We start from the raw sequence: 24888 nt of genomic DNA on the forward strand, positions 1-24888 counted from the left end.
ACCAATATGGCGGCGCCCAGGAGCTGTTAAGGCGTGAGACGGAGGATGGCGGTGGTGACGCTGGCGGCGGTGGCTCGGCTGGGGCGCCGGCTGAGTGGGCTGGGGCCGGGCCGCGGACACTGGACAGCGGCCGGACGCTCGCGGAGCCGGCGCGAGGCGGCGGAGGCCGAGGCGGATGCGCCCGTGTTCCAGTACGTGGGCGAGCGTGCAACTCGCGCCGACCGAATCTTCGTGTGGGGCTTCAGCTTCTCCGGGGCGCTGGGCGTGCCCACCTTCGTGCTGCCCGGCTCCGGACCCCAGCCCCGCGCCGGCTCGCGGCCTCGCCGCAGGATCCAGCCCGTGCCCTACCGCCTGGAGCTGGACCAAAAGGTGAGGACTGCGGCTTCTTCCCTCCCTCCCTCGGTGCCGCTCTCTAGTCTTCGCCGTTCCTCCTGAGACCCTCTTGGAGGGTTGGCGACGCTGGGTGGACAAACTTCGGGGAGAACGACCCTTGTGTCCGGCTCGCGTCATTCTCGCGACACCCCGTGAGCCGGGGTCGTTGCCACAGTTACGGGAGAGGAAAGGGAGGCTCAGAGAGGTTAAGGGACGGGCCCATTGCCCCAAGGTTCGTAGGTGTTCGGTACTTAGGGATTCGCCCTCGGGCTAGACCCCAGAAGTTCTGCTGCTAGGAAAGTGAAAATGAAGTCGCTCAGTCGGTTCCGACTCTTTGCGACTCGTGGACTGTAGCCCACCAAGCTCCTCTGTCCATGGGATTCTCCAGGCAAGAATACTGGAGTGGGTTGCCATCTCCTTCTCCAGGGGATCTTCCCGATCCAGGGATCGAACGCAGGTCTCCCACATTGCAGGCAAACACTTTAACCTCTGCGCCACCAGGGAAGCCCTTAAATACAAGAAAACAGTCTCTCAGAAAACCTCCTATAGAGACACGGAACTTAAGTGGACTTCAAAAGGTCTGAGAAAATGTGGGCCGGTTGGAGTCGGTGAATAGCTCGGAAAGGAAATGTTAACTGGAGAAGTAACAGGAATGAGAGCGAGGATGAAAGGTCTAAACACACTGGAATGGTTGCACAGGAGGCCCGTGAGTTGACTCAGACTTGAAGAGATGCAGTAAAGAACAGCTCCTGGAGGGCGCCTTATTGTGGCAGCCAGTATATAGAAAAGCAGAAAAGGATGTTTAGGATAGGTTCTTGCTTGGTGTGGTTGTGGACATCTTGGTAGGCGGTGGAAAAGAAGCAGATTGGACCGCTTTGGCTTCTGACTTTTCTGTCAAGGATAACACATGATCTTTTGCCCTAAATAGGGAGCACCTAAACAGGGATTATTAAGCTTCAGTGAAAGGTTTACTTCTTAATGTTGAGTTGTGAGAGTTATTTATGTGTTCTGGATGTAGGTGCTTTATCGCATATATGATATGTGCATATATTTTCTGCCAGTTCTTGATTTTCTTTTTATTTTAATAGTGTCCTTCAGGAAGCAAAAGTTTTTAATTGAATAAAGTTCAGTTGATGAGGTTTTCTGGTGTGGATCAGGCATTTGGTATATCTAAGAAGTCTTTGCCCATCCCAAGATTGCAAAGATAATTTTCGTATGTTTTTGTTTAGGATCTTCATAGTTTGAGTTCTTATACTTTGGTCTGTGAGCCAGTCATTTGAGTTAATTTTTGTGTATGGTATGTGGGCCTCCCTCGTGGCTCAGTGGTAAAGAATATGCCTGCCAATGCAGGAGATGCGGTCCTGGAGGAGGAAATGGCTGGCTAGCCACTCCAGTATCCTTGCTTGGGAAATCCCAAGGACAGAGGAGCCTGGCAGGTTCGTGGGGTCACCACAGAGTCTGACAGACTTAGCAACTAACTTTTCTGTAATCTAGGACGTCAGTCTCCTCTGCTGTGTGTGGCTGCTGACATTGCTTGTGTTTTTGTTTTGTTCCGCCCCCCTCCCCCAACTGTCCTTTTTTTTTTTTTTTAAGTCAGCCTTCTTGGCGTTTGCCAATGATTTGGGCAGAGGCTGTGCTCAGACACCTTGAGCTAGTAAGTTTTCTGCTCTCCACTTTGATTCTGTGTGTGGGTTGGGGAATCACATTCAAAGTTCAGCCTGATCTCAAGTCGGCCTCAGCTTTTCTTCCCACTGGGAGCTCCTTGTGCAGTTTCCCTGTCAGCCATGCAGGTGTGAAGAGCTTTCTGTGACTCTCATTTCTAGGACCTGCCTGTTACATTTCTCCTCTTACCGGAGTCAGGATTGCAACCTCAGACTCAGTGAATCGCGAATCTTCCTTGTTTGTTTCCTGCTGAATTTGCTGTGGGGCATGAGTTTTCACCTTTTACCGCAAATTAAGTCTGTCTAAGCAACAAAACTGATGGTTTTCACTGTCAGCGCTGCCCTTTTCTAACTCCTGTGCCGACTGAGCTGGGTTAGCTGGAGCAACTCCGGACAAGAAGTCTACAAACCCTGGTATTTCTTGCCTGTAGGTCTAGCAGCACTTTGTGAGTAATTTCTTGATTTGTTTGCCTTTGATTGACTTCTGGAGCCCTGAAATGGTTGTGGTTTGTTTTTTTTTTTTTTTTTTGCAGTTTTCTCCAGTTTTTTACTTGTTTTTTTGGGGAAAGATTAGCTAACCTCTTTACACCACCAGAGTTGGAAAGTCCCCTTCTGGTGCTGTATTATAACAAACATTGCTTAATGCTGACTCTGTGTTAGGTACTGTTCAATGCCTTTTCACATACTGGCAGATTTAATAATATAGCAGGTGCTACCCAAATATTTGTTGGCTGTTGAACAAACAGATGAGAGTAATCGTATCGTGTGCTGGGCAGCGGCTTCAGAACTGTTTTCTGTGTTTCCTGCTGTGTGGTCAGGGGTTGTATCCGGCCTCCCCAGTGGGTCATTTCCTTGGAGGTGGAGCTGTTCCAAGAGACCAGGGGACTGAGGTGCTTTTCTGTTTTTCCTGATGTAGTGGTGCATCTGTGTATGCTCCATGTGAGTGTTAGGAGAGCAAGTGTCACAGGGCAGAAGGAGGGGTCTGTAACTTTTGGATGGCTCGATTAAACAGGTCATCAACTTTAAAAAGAAATATTTAGCTCGCTTTCTTCAAGATATGCTGGAGTTAAAAAATGTAAAAACAAAACAACACTCCTGTTTGTTCATTATCGTGGTAAGCTAGAATTTTCATCAGGATCAGGTTAGATTTACAGGTAGTCTCTGAGATCAACTATATAGGTCTTCGGTAAACTATAAACAGCCAAGAGATAATGGAGGAACGTTAGGGTGACCATGTGATGTGTTCTCATTTGCTTGAGAGTGAACTTTAGGGCATCAGGTGTAAACCAGGATTGTCTCAGGCTGCTCTGCGTATTGTGGAAAGGGAGTTGACCTTAAAGCCAGGCTGCCTTTGGTTTGTTACCAGCCCCACTGAAGACTCAGTTTCCTTATCTGATCTTGAAGGTGGGGATCAGTCAGTGTGTCATATTCATGGTAGCTGTGATAACTAATTCTTCTTCATGGAAGTAGTGGTTTGAGACTATTAACACTGTAGCATAAGGATTAATAGCATGCGCTCTGCAATCAGACAGCTTAGGCAAGGTACCTAATCTCTAGGAGGTTTGAATTTCTTATATACCAAATACTACTATTACTACCCTTAGTAATAATAATAAGCACATTATATAGCTCTTACATTAAGCCAGGTACTGTTTACTCTTAAAGTTTTAACTATATTAACTCATTTAGTCTTCACAACTACTCCTAACTATTATAGGAGAGACACTGTTGTTAACTATTTTGCATATAGGGAAAGAGACACCGAGAAATTAAGTAGTCTGTCTCAGGTTACACAGCTGGTAAAGGTCTACCCAGTGGTCAACCCTTTGATCTTGCCAAGATTCAAACTAAAACTAAGGTAGTCTTCAAGTTTACTATGCAAGACTATGTCTTGGTGAATGGGGATCATTTGAGACCTAGACCACTGGGTGACAAGATTAAATGAGGTTGTGCATATCAAGCCCTTAACACATGGTAAACCTCCAGTAAGTGTTAGTTGCTATAGTAATAGTGGTGGTTCTTGAAATGGATAAATAACCTGTGATTTATTGCTGGGAAAACTTATGTCCCATATCAGTCAATGCTTTATGGGATTTTTTTTTTTTTCCATTCAGATTTCATCTGCTGCCTGTGGATATGGATTCACATTGCTGTCCTCTAAAACCAAGGATATTACCAAAGTTTGGGGTATGGGGCTCAACAAAGATTCCCAGCTTGGATTTCACAGGAGCCGGAAAGATAAAAGTAAGTATTCTCACCTTGATTTCTCTCTGCTATGAGTGGTCTGAAAAGGCACTCTTTGATTTTTAAGAAAATGGTTTCATAAACCAAACCATAGCAACAAAATAGATGGAGTCTTTAAAGTGTTGTTTGAAACCATCTAGACCAGATTATTTTTCAGTCTGTTTGGTAATAACATTGAACCTTTAGGCAAAGGAGCATTTGCTGATGAGTAAAGGTATTCTTTTTGGCCCCAAAGAGATGACCCTTTTTTCCCTAGGTTGGAGATCACTTGAAATATTCTGCAGTGCCTACAATATGGTCTAAGAGGAAAAATTCAATGAAATCCTTAAGATGGAGGTTTGATTCCAGGTATTCGAAACTTGAATTGTAAGAACGTTAATTATTTATAATGACAGCTTTATAAGTAGACAGTAGTAAATCAATTATAAGTACAATAAGAAGCATTTATTTTTTTAAATAAAGGAGTAATTATCAGAAATATACTGGATAAGCCCCCCCCATTTTTTCCTATTCCTTTATTCATATGCAAATATATTTAAAAATATAATTTTGATTACAGCATATGTTTTGTTTTCTGCCTTTCTTCACTTAATTTTATATTGGGAGTCTTTTATAAATTAGTAATGAAGGCTTTATTAGCTGCAAGATACCACATTACTAAGAGTCTAGCGCACCCCATGTACTGCCACCAGCTCCAGCAGTCATCAGCTCACTCGTGTTTTATTCAGCCTCCACCATCCCCCTCAACAAATTTGAAGCAAATCCTAACATTATTGATTTTTTTCATGAATATTTCAGTACATATCTAAAAAAATTAAGAATTCTTAAAAAAAAAGATACTATTATCACACCCAAAAATAATTAGCAGTATAGTCATTTGATATCATCAGATATCCAGTGTTTATTTTATTTTTTTTTATGGCTGTGCTGCTTGGCTTGCAGGATCTGTTACCTGACCAGAGATTAAACCCCGGGTAATTAAACTTTCACAGCAGTGAAAGTGCCAAATCCTGACCACCAGGGAGCTCCCCCTCAGTGTTTAAATTGCCTATTATCTCATAAATATCATTAGGCTTATATTTTAAAAAATTTATTTGAATCAAGGTCCAGATGAAGGCCAGACATTGATTGGTTGGTAAGACTTTTGAAAGTCTTTTGCGTTTGTGTCCGTCTTTTTCTCCTTGATATTTATTTATTGAAGGAATCATGGCGATTGTCCTGTAGAAGCATCCAGGCTGGAGTTTGCTGATTGCATCCCTGTGGCGCTCTGTGGCGTGCTCTGCTGTCCTTTGTTTCCTGTCAGTTGGTAGCTGGAAGTGGAGCCAGATTCCCCGAGAGCTGTAACACTTCCGATTCCCTTCAAATGTTATGTCTTTGCTGCTTCCCAGGCCCTTAGGGGTCAGTGACTATAGTAATAGGAGATGTGAAGTTTTTAGTATTTTAAAATACAGTATTACACTAATAGCGTTATCCAGTGCCTTTGGTTTAGCTTAGAGTTACATCATCTTCTTGTGATAAATTACAGTTATTCCATGCTGATCAAAAGCTCTGTTTGAAAATTGTATCAGTCACAAGTGAATACCAACAGGCATGTATGATGGTAACGCCATATATTTGGTAAATGAAATGTTTTTAAACGTGGGGTTCATGGGAGAAAAGAGGGGGGTCATGAGTGGTTGAGAACCAGGACATTGGCAGATCTTAACTCCAGCCTCTGTTACAAATATTCAGAAGTTCATCGTTTAGAACCTACCGTAGTGAAAGTGTTATACCTCAGTCATGTCCCTCTCTTTGTGACCCCATGGACTGTAGCCTCAGGCTCTTCTATCCATGGAATTCTCCAGGCAAGAATACTGGAGTAGAGTGCTGTTTCCTCCTCCAGGGGATCTTCCCAACCTAGGTAGGAATCGCCTGCATTCCAGGCAGATTCTTTACTGTCTGAGCCACCAGGGAAGCCCAAAACGTACTGTAGGATTTCCCTATGTAGGCCAATCTGGCTTCTCCAGTAGGATTATAAAGAACAATAAGATTCTTCTTTGGGGTGCCTTCTAAAACACTTTCCTCCCTTTCTTGCTTATTTAAATATTAAAATTTTCTTTTTTGAATAGATAACATGCATACTTCAGAATCCTAAAGGCGCAGTTAAATATACAGTGACAAGTCTGCTTTCCACCTCTGTCCTCCAAGCCACACAGCTTTTCTCCCTGAAGACAACATATGTCAGGAGTTTCCAGTTTATCCTCCTAGAGAGATTTTGTGCATATGGAAGGAAGCACATGCATCTATGTATTCTTTTTACTTTTACTCTAAGTTGTATCATACTGTATATGCTATTCTTCAGTCTACTGATGAATTCTAATGGTGGTTGCAGGAAGAAAGTACTTTTCCTTTCCTTAAAAATCCAGAAGGTGGGACTTCCCTGGTGGTCTAGCAGTTAAGACTCCACACTACCAGTGTAGGGGGTGTGGGTTTGATCCCTGGTTGCTAATATTTCTGCAGGCTGTGTGTTGTGGCCAAAAAAAGAAAAAAAAATCCAGCAGGTTTTAAATGACATGGGAAGAAATTTCTTTAATAGGACTAAGTATGCTTTACAGTAACTCATCGTGTGATGGACGCCGGGGGCAGGGAGCGGGGCTGGAGTTCTCTCCGCTCTGCCAATAACGTCCGTCTCCGGGCCGTGTAACGCGTGTGCGCCTGCGCATTCTCGTTTCAGCGAGGGGATACGAGTACGTGCTGGAGCCCTCGCCCGTGCCGCTGCCGCTGGACAGGCCCCAGGAGACGCGGGTGCTGCAGGTCTCCTGTGGCAGAGCCCACTCGCTCGTCCTGACGGACGGCGAAGGAGGTGATGGACGTGTTCCGGGGGTGTGGGAGAGTGGGGGCCGCTTTCCGGCGGCCGGGCCTGAAGGGGTTCGTGGGGTTGGGCCCCATCTAGTTAGTGAAGCTGTTGGCATTTCCTGAGCAAGTCAGTAGGATGCCTCAAGAGAGCGGTGTGGGGCCGACCTTGGCAACTCTTGCATGTTCTCTGCCCTCTGTGGCTCTTGGGAAATCTCGGTCTGTATTTATAAACGTGATAGCGCGCACCGGATCATGACCTACTTCTCCTTAGCCCTGGAGCCACCAAGCCGGACTCTGAGAGTGTGTGTAGATGGCTTTTTCCCTCGTACTGAAAGCAGCCTGTTTGCTGACACGCCAGACTGTGTGTGTGTGTGTGTGTGTGTGTAGGTGGCTTTTTCTCTTGTACTGAGAGTAGCCTGTTTGCTGACACTTCTTCCACATGGGGTGGGGGTGGAGAGTTTCCCTAGTTCAAGCTCCTGGCTCACCCCCGGCCCTCTTCAGAAGAGCGGTTGTTTCCAGGGGAAGGTCAACTTCACTAAAGTTTTCAAATTTCACTCTTTTGGCTCAGTATGCTTTGTAGGAAATGGTGAAGGTGGTGTTAGGAGCTCTTTTAGCGGGGGAGGCTTGGCGTTGAGGGCAGCCTTGTGACAGGTCCAGGGAATGGGGTTGCTGAGGCCTTCCTTCCACGAGATGTGCTCACCTCATCATGTAGCATTCCTGAGAAGCACTCCCAGGGCCCACGCGGGGAGGCAGAAGGCATGGCAACAGTGGCCTGAGCTGTCCTGGCCGGCCTGCACTCCAGCACTGCCGTAGGGGTGCCTGCAGAGGCTGGGAATGTTGGAGAAGGAGGCTAAGTGGCAGCTGGGGCAAGTGGTTGCACTAGAACCGCATGTGAGACTCTCCTCCCAGTCCTGAGGATTCCAGGACCTGCAGAGCTCATTTGATTGGCGTTTTATCCTTTAGTCTTCAGCATGGGGAATAATTCTTACGGGCAGTGTGGAAGAAAGGTGGTCGAGAATGAAATTTATAGGTGAGTTCCTGAAATTGCTACCCCTTCCCCAGGTTGTGTGGAGTGTTAAACACCTTGTGAGATGTGAGAGACCCCAGAGTCATAAAACGCAGTGGGAGGTCCCCGGAAGGTGTGGAGAGTGGGAGGGAGGGAGCCTGAGCCCTGTCTGATGTGGGAATGTCTTTGATTTCATTTGTTGCTTTCACCAGACTGATTAACTTAAAAATTCTGCTAATCTTTAAAAAAATTTCCCTCTAGCTCCTCATATTATGCTGGTAGATCTAAATTACACTCAGAAGTCTGCAGCATATTAAAGTCACCAAAGGATTTTGTTTTACTTTCATGCCCAGACCTCCCTCTCCTTGTATTTGACCCTGAGATCTCCCTGACGTTACCGTGTGCATGTGGGGGCCACCGGTTGGGGTGACGAGAGGGGCTGGAATTACCCAGTGCTTACCATGCTTCTTCCCAAATTTCTCCTGGCTGTAGTGAAAGTCACAGAGTTCATAGGATGCAGGACTTCGATGGACAGGTGGTCCAGGTAAGAGATGGGGGCTGAGGACCACTGGTCTTGCACCCCCACCCCACACCCGGGGGTGATTTTGAAAGGGTGAAAGTTGGGTGAGCTGATGGCAAACTGTTACAGTGATTTTCTGAATTAATAAATTATTTTGGTAAGCATTGTTGCCAGCCTATTCTAGGTCAGGGCTTACGCCAGCTTGTGGGGATACAAAGTTTAATAAAAATTGGTGAGAGTGAGTAACACTCTGGGGAGAGGCAGGTTATATACCGGCGTGTCAGAGTGTAATTCGAGCTCTGCGTTCCAGGCTGCTTTATCCTGCTGACCATTTTATGCTCATCCACGGTATAGTGCCTGGCACACAGTAGATACTTAACTGTGTAAATGAGTGTATACAGAAAGCGCTTATGAGGGCACCAGAAGGAGATCTGTTACTCCTACCTGGGGTGGACTGGAAGGAGGGAAGGGCTTCTGGAGGAGGCCGTGGTTCCTGGGGTGGAGTGGGGTGGAGGGGCGCTTGGGGTCGCTCCTTAGGACATGAGGCACCGTTTTGTTTTTAGCCAGAGCAGTTTCAGGGGAGTGGGAGACACAGGCTGGGCTGTGCTGGGTTGAGAAAGAGTTGGCCGTGGAGCAGGGCGGGGCAGCCTGCCACCCAGCCCCTGCAGCATTCCGGGGTGGTGGGCAGTGGTGCCTGGCTTTGGGCACTTGGGCCAGGACAGCGGGCTCTCAGGATTTCTTCTCACCAGTCATCTCGCCTCCATTTGTGTGGTAGGTCGCCTGTGGTCAGGACCACAGTCTGTTCCTGACGGATCAAGGAGAAGTGTATTCTTGTGGATGGGGTGCGGACGGGCAGACAGGTAGTGTCCCTTCCTCCCCCGGCCCCTCCCCGGGCATGGCACAGTCGCCTTCATCCGGCCCTTCCCTCTCCTGTCCCTTCCCGCGTGTCCCCTCCCTTTCCCCTCAGCCCCAGCTCCTGGATTGGATGGAGGACTGGGGCTGCCCCACCATACAAGTCTGAGTCTTTTCAGAGACAAATGCTCCCTAATGGGAGCTCGGCTTCAACTGATTTGAGAAGATTGTGATTCAGGGAGAGAGGAATGAGAGAGGACGTTTATCATCCTTGCGCAGCTTACCTTTCTGTGTTCTGTGTTTGTCTGAAGGGAGGACCTTAAATTTAAGATTTAAACCTTGTGTAAATCCTCTATCATCCCGCCACCTCAACACATCATCTTTGTCCCTTGACTCATGTTTTTTCCCTGTCCTTATTCATATGTGAACATCGTTTATGGTACTCAGAGGTGTGATTTTTATATGCCTGTTTTATTGTTAAATTTACGTGAAACATTTTCCCACGTTGGTATAATTTGCACAGTTTTTAATATTTGTATGATAGAGCATCCAATTCGTGTACTATAAGGTGAATTAATAATTTAGTTATTTGATCAGATAGCTACTCATTACCCTGTAGTCAGGAGGCATACTTTTGGTGGGGGTGGGGTGGGGGGTGCAGTAGCCATTGCAGATACGACATTTGTCACATATACATGTCTAGCTTTTCCCTTCATTTGGATTGTTGCCCTGGGATGAATTTCCCAGGTGTGGGTCAAAGGATTCGAGTATTTTTATTGTTTTCAGGATATACTGTTTTGTTGCTTTCCAAAAGTTTCAGTGTTGGAAATGACTTATATTGACGTCAGCAGTGTACCGAAGTACTGATTTAATCATCAGCCCTCTAGCAGGGATTATTGTCAGTTTAAGTGTCCTAATTTAATCCCAGTGCCAGTTTTTAAAGTGTGCATTTCTTTAGTATCTGTAAAGTTGAAGCTTCCTTTTTATTTTTTCAAATCTTGGTGTGAGTAACTTTTAAAAATCAGCTTTTTATAAAAAGAATGAAATTGATACATTTTTGACAGCACAGACCAAGGAGTGAGGTGAAAGTCTCAGTGCTGGAGAGAACCCTGGTTTAGTTTCCTGGCGCCACTCCAGAAGCTCTGCTGTCCCGTGGCCTCACTGCCCTTGCTTGCCAGGCTCTGAGTCCAGCCCCGAGGTCCCCCTGCACCCTGATCGGGAGCCCCTCCTCTGCTGCTGCAGGGCCTTTGCATATGCTGTTCCCTCAGCCTGGCATGCTCTTCTTCACTCTCCCTTTCATCCTGCAGACCTTGGTTTGAGGTTGTCTTTTCAGTGAAGGCCCCCCTGATCATCAGGTCTAAAGCAGTTTCTATCTCCGTATCCAGTTTCTTTAATAACCCTTCAACATTTTGAGTTAATTTTTAAAAATCTTTTTTAGTATATAGATTATACTTTGTGTATACAAAAGATGATATATAGGTTTTGCGTTGCCTGTTGCCAGAGGGTGTTGCCAGTCCGACACTGCTTTGGGCTCCTTGGAGGAAACCTAGTATAAGCAGGGCTCTGTGGTTTGGGGTCTCCCTCATCTGCTGCCCAAGGGGTTACCCTCCATCGCCGAGCTGGTAGTGACATTTGCCCTCCTGGCAAGCCCTATCTTTTCCTTGGCTCATTGTTTACCACACCAGTTTGCCAGTTTCTATTTGTTGTTTTGGGGGAATGGTGTGGGGGGTTGACATTGCATGGGCTCTTATAAATTTCCTTTATTTTCTCCCAAGCCCAGCAGTGCCTCAGGAATTGCTTGTTGTAACTTTGGTTTCCCAGTGCATATAGAAGTTATGTTTATACTGTAGTCTGTTAAGTGTGCAATAGCATTATGTCTAAAAAAAAACAAGGTACATATCTTAATAAAAAAATACTGCCTCCAAAGTATTAACCATCACCTGACAATACAGGGTTGCCACAGACCTTCAATTTGTTAACAGTGCAGTATCTGCAAAGTGCAATAGAACGAGTTGTGCCTGGATATCGTATACAAGGTCTGGTAGGCTCATTGTGTGGTGGCGTTTCATCTTGAAAAGGTTTCTAACTTGAATCAGACTTAGGAAACATCAAGGGTTTTACGTGTCAACAATCACTATGATGTTTTTTCCTCTTAGAGAACGTGGAACAGGAAGTTGTACAGCGTGCAGGGGGAACTGATTAGGATTCTGAGTTGATCTTTGTAAAGTGCTTAAAACGGTGTTTGGCACATAGTAAGTCAAGGCAAATGTTTGAGTAACACAGTTTTCCATTGTGTCAGGCCTGGGTCACTACAATATCACCAGCACGCCCACCAAGCTGGGGGGAGACCTGGCCGGAGTGAATGTCGTCCAGGTGGCCACCTACGGGGACTGCTGCCTGGCCGTGTCGGCTGATGGTGGCCTCTTCGGCTGGGGCAACTCTGAGTACCTGCAGCTGGCCTCTGTCACTGACTCCACACAGGTACGCGGTCACTGGCAGCCCGGGCTGGGGGCTTGGAAGTAGTATTAAGGACATGCAGAAGAGGTCCGTCACCAAGGGGAGATGTCCAGACTGCTGTGTAGCCTCGCCTGACCTGAGGCTGCCTCTTCAAGGGGCCGAGTGCTTGACGATCTCTTTGGAGCCTAGAAAGAAAGCTTAGGTTCAAAAGCCTTCATTATCAATACTTCTATAAGCTAGTCCTGGCTTAGAGCAGTAGTTTGAGTATGTCTGTCTGCCCTGTCCTGTTCTGAAAGGGGAAGTGAGGCTGTTTACACATGATCCTGCGACATCCCAGTGGGCCTTTTGCTTCCGTCCAGCGTGTGTGCCCCTTGATGAAGACGCTGTGCGGCCCCCAGGTCACGCAGGAGAGCCCCGGCGCCCGGCATGTGGGGTCTCCCCGTCGCGACCCCGCCGTCACCGCAGGGGGCCACCGTCCGTACAGTGCAGTAGGGTTTTAAACGTTCTATTAAGGAAAGTTCCAAATATAAGCAAAAAGTAGGCCTTACTGCATAATTAATCTCTATGTAGCCATTACCCATATTCAATAATTGCCAACTAATGGCCCGTTTAAAAAAATAGATAATATACTGTTTTAAATTGTATGGCTTAGTGGTTTTTAGTATATTCACAAGGCTGTGTAACTGTCACCAGTATCTAATTCCAGAACATTTTCATTAACCCTCCCCCACCCTCCTCTCCAAAAAGCCCCACACACCTAATGGCCAGTTCTGTTGCATCTGTAACTCCATCTACTTCTCTGTTCTACATTATTTTGAAGCAAATCCTAGACTTTATAAATCATTGTGTCTCTAAGTGATAAGGACTTAAATTAATATCATCAAGCTTCTGACAACACACAGAAGAGTTTTAAATATGTTAATAGGTAAAGAAAGGGATAAAGGTCAGCTAATCAGACAAAGATAATCCTCAGTTCTCTGTGGTCTGACACACTGGCTAGAAGTGGCTGCAGATTAGGCCCTGAACTTTCTAGTAGCTGAAACAGAAGAAAAGGTCATCGGTTACTATTTTAATATGTTTATTTTTATTTATTCATTTGGTTGTGTCAGATCTTAGTTGTGGCATGTGGAACCTAGTTCCCTGACCAGGGATTGAACCTTGGCCTCCTGGAGTTGGAATCTCAGAGTCTTAGCCACTGTATCACCAGGGAAGTCCCAGAAAACGTGGTCAGTTAATGATTCATTGTTTTCATAAGATAAATTGCAAATAAAGTGTTCAGAAGAAGGACTGGGCTTCCTGATACCAAGGCCTGAGGTCAGTGTCTGCATGGCCTTCCTGTGGGGGCAGGTCTAGGGTCATGCTGTTGTTACCTGTGCTGCGTGACAAATGACCCTACCATATAATGGCTTAAAACAACCCATGTTTATTTTCTCTCAGCTTTTGTGAGTCAGAGATCTAGGGCTGGCTTGGCCAGGTCTTTGGCTCTGAGTCTCTTTCTTGGGGTTCACCTTGGGAAGGCTCTGCCTTTGAGCTCACACTGGTGGTTTGCAGCAGGGAGCAGGTCCCCATGGACTGCTGGCCCCGGGGCCCCCCATCCTCACTGGTGCTTGGCCAGCTCACAGCGGTTGGCCAAGCCTTCCCCAGCTCCTTGCTATGCAGGCTTCTCCACATGGCGGCTCCCAGCACAGCAGTTGGCTTCAGCCGAGCAGGCAGACGAGAGGGTGAGCGAGCATGTCAGTGAGACAGAAGCCAGTGCTCTACAAGTTCATCCCAGTGGTGGCTTCCCCTCATGTTTGCTGGAGGTCTGTTCTGTAGAAGTAAGTCACCAGCCCAGCTTCCTGCATGGCAGGGCGCAGACAGCACACGGTGTGACCTGCAGGAGACAGGTCACTTGTTTGGAAGCAGCCCACCACAGCCCTGATCCTTTATGTGGCCTGAGCCTCACCCTGTCAGGGACAGCAGTGGTGCGTTTCCATGGCTCTTTGCTGGAGCATTTCTCAGTCTTTGCTGAGGGCCGTGTGCCAGAGCCCAGTTGGGCAGAGGAGCCGTGTGAGCCGGGTAGCGGACGCCAGGCCCGGCCAGCAGCCTTGTGCCATCTAAGATCAGTAAGCCCCTTTAGTCAACTTAGGGGTCCTTATCCTCCAGCTGTCTCCATCTGCCTGTGACTCTGAAAAGACCCATGCCTGTCACTGAAGCACTTAAAATCCATCTTTCCTAAGACACTCCTCAGTAGAAGCGCCAAGACCAAAGCCTGCTGGAAGGCTAGGTAGGCCACTTGGCCGTCTCTAGGCACTGTAGGTTCAGAACATCCTGGAGTGAATCCGTGCTCATCCCCCTACCCTGGCCCTTCTCCATCGTTTCTCACGTCCACTCACCTTCCCCTCTCGAGGTCACATCCCTCTCACTTGGAACCCCTACTGCCTCCCCGTTATGCTCAGGGTAGAGACCAGATCCTTACCGCGGTCAGCCACTGTCCCACGTGGTCTGGTTTTCCTTCTCTCCACCAGCATCTTGCAAATACTCCCCCTCGTTTCCGGCTGCGGCCACCCTGACCTGCTGAAACTCCTGAGCGTGCCACGCGCGCCTCGCCCCCTCTGCACTTCCACCTGCCTGACCTGGGGTTTCCTTCTCTCCTCCCCTGGCTGCTTCCTCCTGACTGCCGTCCCGACACGCGTCCTGCCTTCACTGCACTCAGCGCAGGTTCATCCTGCGTTCATCTTGGCTCACATCTGCCTCCTCCACTGGACTACACTCCCAGAGCGGGACGGGGTGTCCTGCTCCCTCGTCTCCCCCATGCCCTGTTAGACCCTCAGCACCTGTAGAGTATTCGGGATTATCTAGGGGAGGGCATGAATGAACTGGGACTTAGACCTACCCTGTACACGAAACAGTGTTTCCAAGTTCTTGCTGGTTTGTCTTCCTAACGGTGTGGCCCCTTCCTCTGATGCAGGTGAATGTCCCCCGGTGCTTGCCCTTCTCAGGAGTGGGGCAGGTGAAGCAGGCTGCGTGTGGGGGCACAGGCTGCGCGGTGTTAAATGGTGAGCCCCTCTTGCGGGCTGTTTGCTGGGAAGCTGAGGGTGGGATGGCTGCGGAAGGGCTGGTGTCCACTGGGTCTGGCTCTCAGTGTCGGGAGTGGGCCTGTGGAAAGATCAGAGTTCAGTCCACAGAGGGGGAGGGTGACTGATGTTCTTGACAGAAGGCTAACAGCTGTGATTTATACATCGACAAAGAGCCAGTGTAGAACTGAGGATTGCAGACCTCTGGCTTGCTTGCTCCCTCTCCCTGAGCCTGGGCCAAAGACTCCACCCTGCCTTCTCCAGAGAGACTGTGCTGAGAGCCCATGGGCACACAGGAGGCGGCCTAGGGTCCAGATCCTGAGAGCCACGCCCCCTGGGATTACGCATCTGGCACCACTGATCAGTGTTAAACTTTTTATAACCTGAAAGTCATTGCGAGTTTTAGAATCTGGCCAGGAGTCGTGTGGGTACTTGGCTCCATCTGCTGCTCATGTCGGGAAAAGCTGTCCTTGTCAGGCTCCCCTGTGTTCACGTGGGGTCTCTGGGTGATTTATGGAGCAGCCCTGTCCAGCACCCTCAAGATGTGGGATTTGTGTTCTGAGATTGGTTAGCTGGCGAGACATCCTCCACAAGCACAAATTTGAAAGAGGAGAAAAGAAACATTAAGTATCTATCTCAACATGTTCTTGCCAAGCAAAAGGGAAAAGAAAAAAGGAAAAAAAATGCGTGTGGATGTAACACATCTTGGTGGCGTGGTTTGCATTTCTTGAGAGGGAGGGCTGTGCTTGGTTTGACTTCCTGACTGTTGTTTTTACTGTAATCCAGGAGAAGGACATGTTTTCGTCTGGGGCTACGGAATTCTTGGGAAGGGACCAAACCTCTTGGAAACCGCTCTTCCAGAAATGATTCCACCCACTCTCTTTGGCCTGTCGGAGTTCAACCCGGGAGTCCAGGTTTCCCGCATTCGCTGCGGGCTCAGCCACTTCGCCGCCCTGACCAGTAAGTGACCAGGCCCGTGCGGCCCCAAGGCCTGGCCGGGCTTCTGCCTCTCGGGTTCAGCCCCAGGCCGAGGGCCGCTCTCAGTTCCCATCGGTCCAGCGGAGTGGCGCCCTTGTGTGGATAATTAGAGAGCGGCTGATCCAGAAGTTGTTCAGCTTGAGGTTGTGTAATGTGTCTCCTTTTCATCCCGGAGGTTTGTTTTTGGTTCATCTGGTTTGTGGTTAGGCTAACATTACAGTGAGTTTCTCAAGAGGACACAGTCGGTGGTTGGGAGAGGGGACCTGGAGTGGGCCCGGGGGAAACCAGTGGGGGTTTGGCGGCATCCGCTGTGGGCGAACAGGAAGCGACCTTGCGGGGCTTCCTCCTGGCCCCCTGGCCACGCCCACCCCTCGTCCAGCCTGGAGTGCAGGAGGCGCATGCGTCAGGCCGGCCTGTGGTTTCGGGAGGTGGATGTGCCTGGTTTCTCCAGAGTGCTGGGGCAGAGTGATCAAAGGGGAGGCGGAAATGGAGGCTTTCTCAGAGGTCTGCCCAATCACGGAGCCACGAGCTATCCAGTTACCCTGCAGACCTCCAGCGTGCCTGCGCTCCCACCACTGCGGCTGTCGGGTCAGCTTGCTCCCCTTTAGTTGACTTGAAAAGTAAGACTGAACTAAACAGATTTCATTTTATGACTTTGAAGTATTATAAATTCGCTTTTTCCTTGAAATTTTAAAGACCTTTTTGTCTCATGGCAAGTAGTTATTTTCTTAAAACATCTGAGCTGGGACAGTCAGTTTGGGGTCCCCCTCGTCTGTTCTCTGGCCTCCTGCTAACGTGAGGCCCGCTCCAGATAAGCACCCTCTGGAGGCTCCAGAGTCCTCACGGCCTCTCAGTCACGGTCCGCGTTTCGGTTTGGGGGTTCTGAAGCAGCGGTGGCTGCTGTGCTGGGGGCTGCAGTGCTGTCTGACTGTGCCCTGAGGCACCCCAGTGATAGCAGGGGCAACTGGGGTGATCCCTCACCACCCCCCACGCAGGGTCAGCCACCTCCATCTGCAAATATATGTGTCACATGAGCGTTTTGAAGCTGTTCTGACGTGGCAAAGAAGAGTTGGTATGGGTGAATTCTAGAGGTAACAATTATCTGTAATTTCCCAAATGTTTAAGGCTTAAATTGTGTGCAGAGTCACGAACTTCAGAATCCACACACAGCCTTCACCTAGGACTAAGGTAGATTCCTTTGTCTGCTGTTCCACCATGTAGCCATGTGGGTCACACTGAAATGAAATCCTACTTAGATTTCCCCCAGAATCCAGCAGCCATCCTCCCAGTGCCAAGTGACTGTTCCTCAGTAGAAGGAGCCCCAGGACCCGGGTGTCTCCCATGTCTCTGGGCCTGGCATTTGCGTGCGGCCATCTGGTTTACCCTGAGGTACCCCCCCCCCCTCGGGTGGAAGACCAAGGAGGGCAGGCAGGACAGAGGCTCTGACGTGTGTCACCAAAGGGCCCTTTACTGAGCCAGCCGGGTTGTTTCAGTTCAGCTCCTGCGTGTCTGTCCTTCCCACGACCAGAGCCTTCTGCCTGCTGGGGCTGTGAATGGGACCTCTGTGCTAAGGATGCCCCAAGCTGGTGAGGGAGGAAGTCTGGACCGAGGGGCCTTCCCAGTCTGGGGGTTCGTCCTGGAGGCTGGGGTTCCCAGAGCCCCAGTCTGGCTTCAGTGTCCTGGCCTGTCCCTACAGCACTCTGCCAGTCCTCTTCCTTCGTGGCACTTGTTACAGTTGGAAATCATGCATTTTCGGGTTATTTATTGTTCTCTGTTGGACTGGCTCCACCCGGACGAGGACAGGAACACGCCTGGTGGTCCCCATGCCGTCCCAGGTCCTAGCACACAGACGTAGACCCAGCCCAGAGAGGCGCCCCATCACCATGTGTCACTTGACCAAATGCTCCCGAGACCAGACAAGGAGTGACCGATGACCCTACTTCTCACTCTGTCAGGGTGTGACTGGGATTTGAGGACGCTGAGGTCTCAGGATTGTGGAGCACAGGGTCACACAGCTGGGCGATGGGGGGTGTCCGCAAGGGCTGAGCAGAGGGGGCTGTGTGTGCAGGAGCCCCCAGGCCCACCTCTGGGCACGTGTTCATCTCCCCTGAGAAAGATGCTGCGTGAATCTGGGCTGGGACACGTGTTTGGTTTGGGGATGGTGCTGTTTACTTGTCCCTTCAAAAGCAAGCATTAATAAATCCGGGGAGAAATTGAAGGTTAACATTGATCTTTCTGTACCGGGTTCTAGAAGGCCTATTCTCATGACCCTTCCTTCTCTTGGAGACTTGCCCTTAGCCTAAGCCCCAGCCAAGCCACCGTTGTTCTTTCTCTGCAGACCGAGGAGAGCTGTTTGTGTGGGGCAAGAACATCCGAGGGTGCCTGGGAATCGGTCGCCTGGAAGACCAGTACTTCCCATGGAGGGTAAGGCTGGGCCAAGCGGCTTGAGGGCATGCTTGCGGAGCCGACACTGGAAGCAGCAGCTGGGCCAGCACCGGGTCCCCGGGGTTCTGGTCTCGTGCTGTCCTTAGGGTGCTTCAGGGAGGAGTGAGCTGCAGGCCGGGTGTCCCCACTCTCCACAAGGGAGGGGGTCGGGCTGAAGGAGCTGACGTGCCAGGAGCTGTTTACCAAGGCCCATGGAGAGGAATGTTTTACAGCGAATTTAAAAGAAAGCAGGATGTTTAATATTTAGAGTGCCTTACCACAGCCACCAGACTGAAACATACAGGCTCTTCTCAGGAGGAGGGTGCAATTATACAAAAAGGCTCATTTCAAAATTAAAGGGAAAGGAGATTCCTTCTTAGGTTGTAGTTTATTTTCACGTTGTTTACTAAGTCAGTTCTTTAAGTTCTTCTAAACAAGGCTATTTATTCTTCTGAGTATAGAACATATGGACCTGGAACAAAATGTATTATGAAAAATAAGCCTCCCATCTCCTGTCGCAGAGGCAGCTTCTGGTTTCATCCTTCCCTTCCGGAGATGGTCTCTGTAGAGAATCAGGCGCTCGTGTGCATGCATGCTTGTGTATGTTCGTGTGTGTGTTTGCATGTGTGCCTAAATGTTTTGTTTTGAAGGATCATTTTTAATAATGTGTTTTGAGGTTGTGTAAAAGCATCTTTTAAAAAAACACATAAAAATGCAAAAGAAATGTTTTAATTTTTAAAAAGAAGATTTATCTGTCAAAAACCCATGGAAAGTGTCTGGAGGTGCTTTGTTATTTCACTGGCTGTTTCTCCCAGCCTTTCCCTTAGCTGCTGGCTCTCCTGGCTCCTGTGAACCTTGCTGGCCCTCCCTCCGGTGCAGTCTCCAAGAGACACTGGTCAGAGGGAGGCTTTGAACTTGTTGGGGAAAGATGAGTGCACCCCCAAGTTGTTTCCAGCCTGATGGGGTGGCCCCGCTGTCCCCTGGGGACCCCAGCCCGGGAGAGGAGAGGTGTGGCGGCGGCAGGCAGTGGTCGGCTGTCCGGGAGCAGGAGCGTGGGGCAGTCAGGATCCTGCTTGTCCTTCGGGAGCCCCGACCCCACCCCAAGGGCTCCGTTCTGTGGGAGCAGTTTGGGAAATGGCCGAGCAACCGGGCTTTGAATGAATGACCACTGTGACTTGAGGCTCCCCACTTGCCTTCATTTCCTCAAATTAGAGCGAAGATTAGCTGTGAAGTCGGGTTTGACATCAGAGGGTGTCTTCACTGCTGAAGTGGCCGGGCCAGGCTTGGCCTCTGAGGCGGAGCAGGGGGTGCCAGGCCTGTGGGCGGACTCCTTGCTGTTAAGGCTGGACCCCCGAGCGTCCCTCTGACGTGCTCCCGGCCCCCACGCCATCAGGGCAAGGACGCTCCAGTCTGTTCCTGTGACGGCTGCCCTCAGGCCACATGCTGTCTCCTCTTGGGCATCTGTGGAGCTCCTTCACCCCCTTGTCTCCTTTCGGTTGGGGTGGGAGGATGGTGCTGAGGTCTATGCCGGCTCCAGGATGTGGGGCTGGAGCTCTGGGAGAGCGATGGAGACAGGAGCCAGTTTTTCAATCAGCTAGGTTGGAATCTTTAAAGGTTAGTCTGATGTTGAGTAGTTGGATCTTTCTCCAGTCTGTTCTGTTGTCTCACTTAAAAAAACAATTGCAAGTGATTTTTATTCCTTAAAAATTATATTTTCTTACTTACCTTCAGCAGGGAATATGTTACATCATTTAAAAAGTATTCCACAAAAGGAGGAAAGAAAAGTAGAACCGTGTTTGTAGCTCCTATAGTGGTAGTGACTGGTTGTTATTAGACGCACAGAACCGGGGTTTTTCTCATGGTTCACAGGCCCAGGAGGTGACGTCTGAGTCACCTGATCCAAGCCTCTCCTTCCAGAAGCGTCCAGGATGTCTTCCTGCTCCACGTTGGTGCTCAGAGAGGTTCGGTGATCTCTTTAAGGTCACATACCTAGTGAGAAGTGGAGCCCAGATTCGGATTCAGTGTCTGACTTTGAGATGTCACCAAGGCCCCCCTCCTCTGTGAGGGCCTGAGCTGGGTCCCCCGCCATGGAGGAGAGGTCACGTGCAGAGGGAGACCATCTGCGCAATAGCGGCCCCACAGGCCTGGGCTCAGGCCACACCCCTGCCCAGGGAAGGGTGATGGCCATCCTGGGGGCAAGGCGCTCTGCTGATGAAGGTGGGGTTGCCCCCCCAGCCTACGGCCGTAAACACTGACTTCCCAGTCGCTCAGCCGTCCGCCGGGCTGGGCTGCGATGTGAACTTGGTCCTTTGCAGACTATGCCTCCCCAGTGCTCTGCGCCCCTCTGGTTGGTTGGAGCCCTGCCTGGGGACCCGCTGCCTTCAGGGCCCTTTTCTTACTTGGCCTCTTCGGGAGCCGCAGGCCCTGGCAGTTCTGACTCCCCGGGGGAGGGTGCTGCTGCAGGGCGGGGCCTCCTCACAGGCTGGGCGGGATCCCCTCTGGGGTGTGGCCCCACCTCTGGGTGCTGGGCAAGGTGTCTTCAGGTGCAGCTGAGTGGGGACATGGCGAGTCTGGCGGCCCGGTCACAGCTGTCCAGTGCTCCTCTCGGCCTTCCTCTGTCCTTGATCTGGTGGGCGAGTGTCCTCTGTCCCTGACCTGGTGGGTGTGTGTCCTCTGTCCTCCACCTGGTGGGCGTGTGTCTTGGGAACTTGTCCTTGTGTAGAGAGTTGCTCCTACACTAATTCTGCTCACACTTTTCAGAGTTATTTCAGGCCAGATAGGGGTTGGCTTCTGGAACTGTTTGCCTTTGCAATAATGGGAGTGTAAATTGGTCTAAAATAGAAACTCCTTTTAACCTTGAGGATGACACAAATAGAACACGGCTGAGGGCAGCCGTCTCTTGGATTCAGTTCAGAGGCTGAGGGGTGTGTCGCCAGGGAACCACCTGCTTCTCCCCAGAGAGGCTCCCAGGGCCAGCGTGAGCCAGGACCATGTGGTCCTCTCTGCCTTGGGCTCTTGGGCCACAGCCCTTGGGGAATGAGGACAGAGGCGCTTAAGTGCGGCCGCTCGGCTGCCGGTCAGCGCGGAGAGTGGCCTCCCCCCGGGGAAGGTCAATAAAGGCGCCCTTGTGGCCGGGGAGGTTGCTGGGAGCTCACCTGGCCGGTCACCCCGGGCAGCATGTTTTCTTCTGCTTCCATGGCCAGCCCGGAACACTTTATGCAGCCCTGGGCCCTCGCGACGGGCGGGGGGCACTGTGGCGTGTTTGCTCAGTGATCCTGTAACAGGTTTTGCTAAGGGCGTTTGTTTAGAGCAGGACGGGCAGCATGGCTTGGTGCTAGCGTCCGTTTGCCTTGCGGCCCAGAGCCCTTAATGGACTTGTCTCTGAAGCGTGGATGCTGCTGCCTCTGGGCTTTTAAAAGGCCAGGCCATCTGGCTGGGGTCGTCCCCTCGGAAGCTCAGTAAACTCTGCAGGCTGTTGCAGAGCCGTCTCCAGCTGTCACTTTGCCGCCCGGGGGAGGGTGGGCAGGAGTCGGATGCAGGCAGGAGCGCACGACCTGCGCCCGGCAGAGGCCGGGGAGGAGCCGGGGCCGGAGCTCAAAGGAGACGCCGCACCCCCACTGGCGCTCTGCACCCAGAATCTCTGGAAGAGCAGAAACCAGTGAGAAGTCGTTTCCAGTTCCTCGGGAAGGTGGGGAGCAGGGCAGACGACGATGCGGTGGTATCCAGAGGCAATAATACCTTTCTTTTCTATTGAACAGTCATTTTATATGGTAGCCATGTGACTGTCACCTATTCAGATCAATAGTAATAATAACAACAACAATGATACTACAACAATAGGAGAAAGGCAAGTGCCCTTTTCCTGGAGAGCTGGGGGCCTGTGTGGGCCTGGAGATCCCGCTTGTGTCGTGGGCACCGTTTTTGTGTGTGTGTGTGCGTGTGTGTGCGCGCGTGTGTGTGTGCGTGTGTGTGCACGTGTGTGTGTGTGCGTGTGTGTGTGTGTCCTTCTCCAGGGCCCAGCTGTGGAGCTGTGGGACGACGAGCGTCTATGTAAAGGCCAGCAGGCCAGGCCGTGGCCTCCACACCCTGCGGGGTTGTCTGCATGTCACCTGGAGGGTTGGCCCTATTGGTGATAACGTGTTGGCAAGGCCGCCAGCCAGGCCTCTGGCCCCTTCTAAGATGCGGTCAGCACCCCTCCTGCAGCCTGCCTGGGCCTGGGGCTGACGGGTGAGACGGGTGAGGACGCTGGGCTGGCAGGACTCCTCCCCACAGTGGGCCCCGCAGGCAGGACGGGGCGGGATGGTTTCTGGAGCCGCTCAGGGAGCTGCCTGGTGACCCCTGGGGCAGGTGGCCACCTCTGGGGAGTCACCCTCACAGGGGAGCAGCCTCTGTGGGGTGTCTGCGTCCTGGGACGGTGCACGCAGGGGCCCAGAGCGGCCTCTCGGGGGTTGGGGGTGTTGCCCTTGACTGAGTGGGGAGTTAAGATGGCCCTTCCCAGCTAACCTGCCAGGTGCGTGTAGGTGGCTGAGGCTCAGACCGGTTCCATCACTGACCCGGAGGCAGAGCCAGGGTCAGGCCCTCGTTGGGCCCCTGCCAGGCCACCTCCCTTCACGGTGTGCTGGGCCTCTCTTTTTCAGGTGACTATGCCTGGGGAGCCCATGGACGTGGCGTGTGGTGTGGATCATATGGTGACTCTGGCCAGGTCCTTCATCTGAACCTCCTCGATCTGCTGGAGCCCGGCCCTGGCCTCAGGACTGCCTGGCCTGCTCAGCCAGGGCAGCCACGGGGCTCTGGATGGGGCCCAAGAGGGTCAGGGCCCGTTGTGCACTGGGCCGCGCTCCCCACAGCCTGGAGCGGGGTGACTGGAAGTGCTGGAGGTGGTTCCCCTTCCAGCCCAGGGTGAGGCACTTGGCACAGATTCTGCCCCTGGGCTGAGTGGCCCTGGCAAGGTGAGGACGATCTGCTTCATCTCAGCTCCTTCCCAGGGACACACAGTGGTATCTGCTGTCATGTCTGGTCTTCAGAGAGCTTATCTGCTCAGCCATGTCTGCGCGCTGCTGGAACGCCAGCTGACAGCCCTGCACGGGGGTCCTCCCTGGAAATGCCAGTGGGTGCCAGCCTGGAACCCTGTGGGCCCACAGCAGTCACCTGCCTTGTAACACTTCTTCCTGCCTGGCTCAGAAGACTTGAGAGGCCCCTTGGGAAGATGAGCAAGGCCAGATTTCTGTGGGCCAAGGGCTTTGAACACAATCCGCGAAAGCTTGGCTCGAGTGCTTGCCTTGGAGAAGGAAAACTCAGACGGTGAAAAACATTTGCGTTAATGATGTAACATGTCCTTTTCTTTAACATCTTTTAAAACTCTTTTTTGGAATAAAGTCTATTTTCTGCCTTTTCGTTTTTAAGAACTTGAGAGGCCTTTTTATTTTAACCTAATCATTTAGGGATTAGCTTTCCAAAACAAGGCATTTGGTGAAGAGGCTACTAGAAGCCAGTGAAAGGTACTCTGGAAGACAGTCCCGCTCGGAAACTGTTTTCTGACCAGAGCCTGGCCCCCCTCCCCCCCATTGCAACTGGGAGAGAACGATGCAGTATAAAAATAACCAGTTATCACGTCACAATCTGGGGTCTCACTCGAGTGTACATACATCCCCTCCTTTTATCTGTTCACTCAACAAATGTTCACTGTTGTGTCCTGTATGTGCCAGGTATTGTTAATCACATAAGAGTCACACGGGGACGGAAAGCCCCCGCAAGCAGGTCTCACAATGCTTACATTTCGAGGAGGCAGAACAGTCAACAAGCCAAGTGCAAAGTGTGTTAGATGGTTGCGTGGGCTGTGAAGAAAAAGCAGGAGCGGGCGAGCGGTGCTGGGAGGGTGACGTGAAAGTGAATGGTCACTGTCGACATCCCCGCTGCGGCCTGAGGCAGTGGGGACCAGCCACATGGTGTCTGGGGGGGCGGGGTGTGGTCCTGGGAGCCCTCATCACCTGGGCACGTGCCACCTCCACTTCTCTGTGGGCCGACCAGTTCTTGTGTTTCTTAGAGCAAAGCTCTTCCATAAACTTGAAACAGAAATTGAAAACCGTCTGTCATGTTCCTTCCCAGAGCTCCTCTTGGGCCAAGGACCACGTCACCCCGGCGGTGAAGAACAGTAACCCTTCCTCCGGGGATACACGCCTTGAACTTCGTGATTTGCAGAGCGTGATGCCCCCGAAGGACAGGCAGGGGACCCCCCAGTGATGCTCAGGGACCGTAGGGCATGGTGGTGATGGGGGGTGGTCTCTGTCGAAGGTGGGGGTGGTTTTTAGCCTCCCCACAGGTGGCAGCCACGATCAGATCCGGCCACTGCCTCCTCCTTGGACACCATGTTGGTCGCTCAGTTGTGTCTGATGCTTTGCGACCCTGTGGACTGTAGCCTGCCAGGCTCTGTCCGTGGGGTCTTCCAGGCAAGGATATCGGAGTGGGTTACTGTTTCCTTCTCCA

At 50.9% G+C, this 24888-nt stretch overlaps 1 protein-coding gene and 1 long non-coding RNA gene across 4 annotated transcripts; one reads left to right on the top strand and one right to left on the bottom strand.

Moving 5' to 3' along the window:
* On the top strand, nt 1–23810 carry RCC1L (RCC1 like). Of its 3 annotated transcripts, XM_086374645.1 has the most exons (11): nt 1–369; nt 4148–4277; nt 6991–7119; nt 8076–8142; nt 8611–8662; nt 9414–9498; nt 11790–11971; nt 14898–14985; nt 15790–15963; nt 18320–18405; nt 23043–23810. In XM_086374645.1, exons 1-11 carry the CDS (start codon nt 46–48, stop codon nt 23118–23120), a joined length of 1395 nt encoding a protein of 464 aa, XP_086230771.1. In that variant the 5' UTR covers nt 1–45; the 3' UTR covers nt 23121–23810. The 3 variants fall into 3 exon arrangements, with proteins under 3 accessions (XP_086230771.1, XP_086230770.1, XP_086230772.1); XM_086374644.1 differs by lacking the exon at nt 18320–18405; XM_086374646.1 differs by lacking the exons at nt 6991–7119; nt 8076–8142; nt 8611–8662; ... (3 more) ...; nt 15790–15963; nt 18320–18405.
* Nucleotides 13009–15085, bottom strand: LOC147345012 (uncharacterized). The gene is made up of 2 exons (XR_015154469.1): nt 14823–15085; nt 13009–13820 (listed from the first exon to the last, which is right to left on the bottom strand). It is a non-coding gene; the product is annotated as an uncharacterized LOC147345012 (long non-coding RNA).
* Nucleotides 23811–24888: the final 1078 nt, after the last annotated feature.

The sequence above is a fragment of the Bos grunniens genome, chromosome 25 (assembly GCF_055505025.1).
Source record: "Bos grunniens cultivar Pamir isolate PY7600 chromosome 25, Bosgru_T2T1.0, whole genome shotgun sequence".
Classification (NCBI taxonomy): domain Eukaryota; kingdom Metazoa; phylum Chordata; class Mammalia; order Artiodactyla; family Bovidae; genus Bos; species Bos grunniens.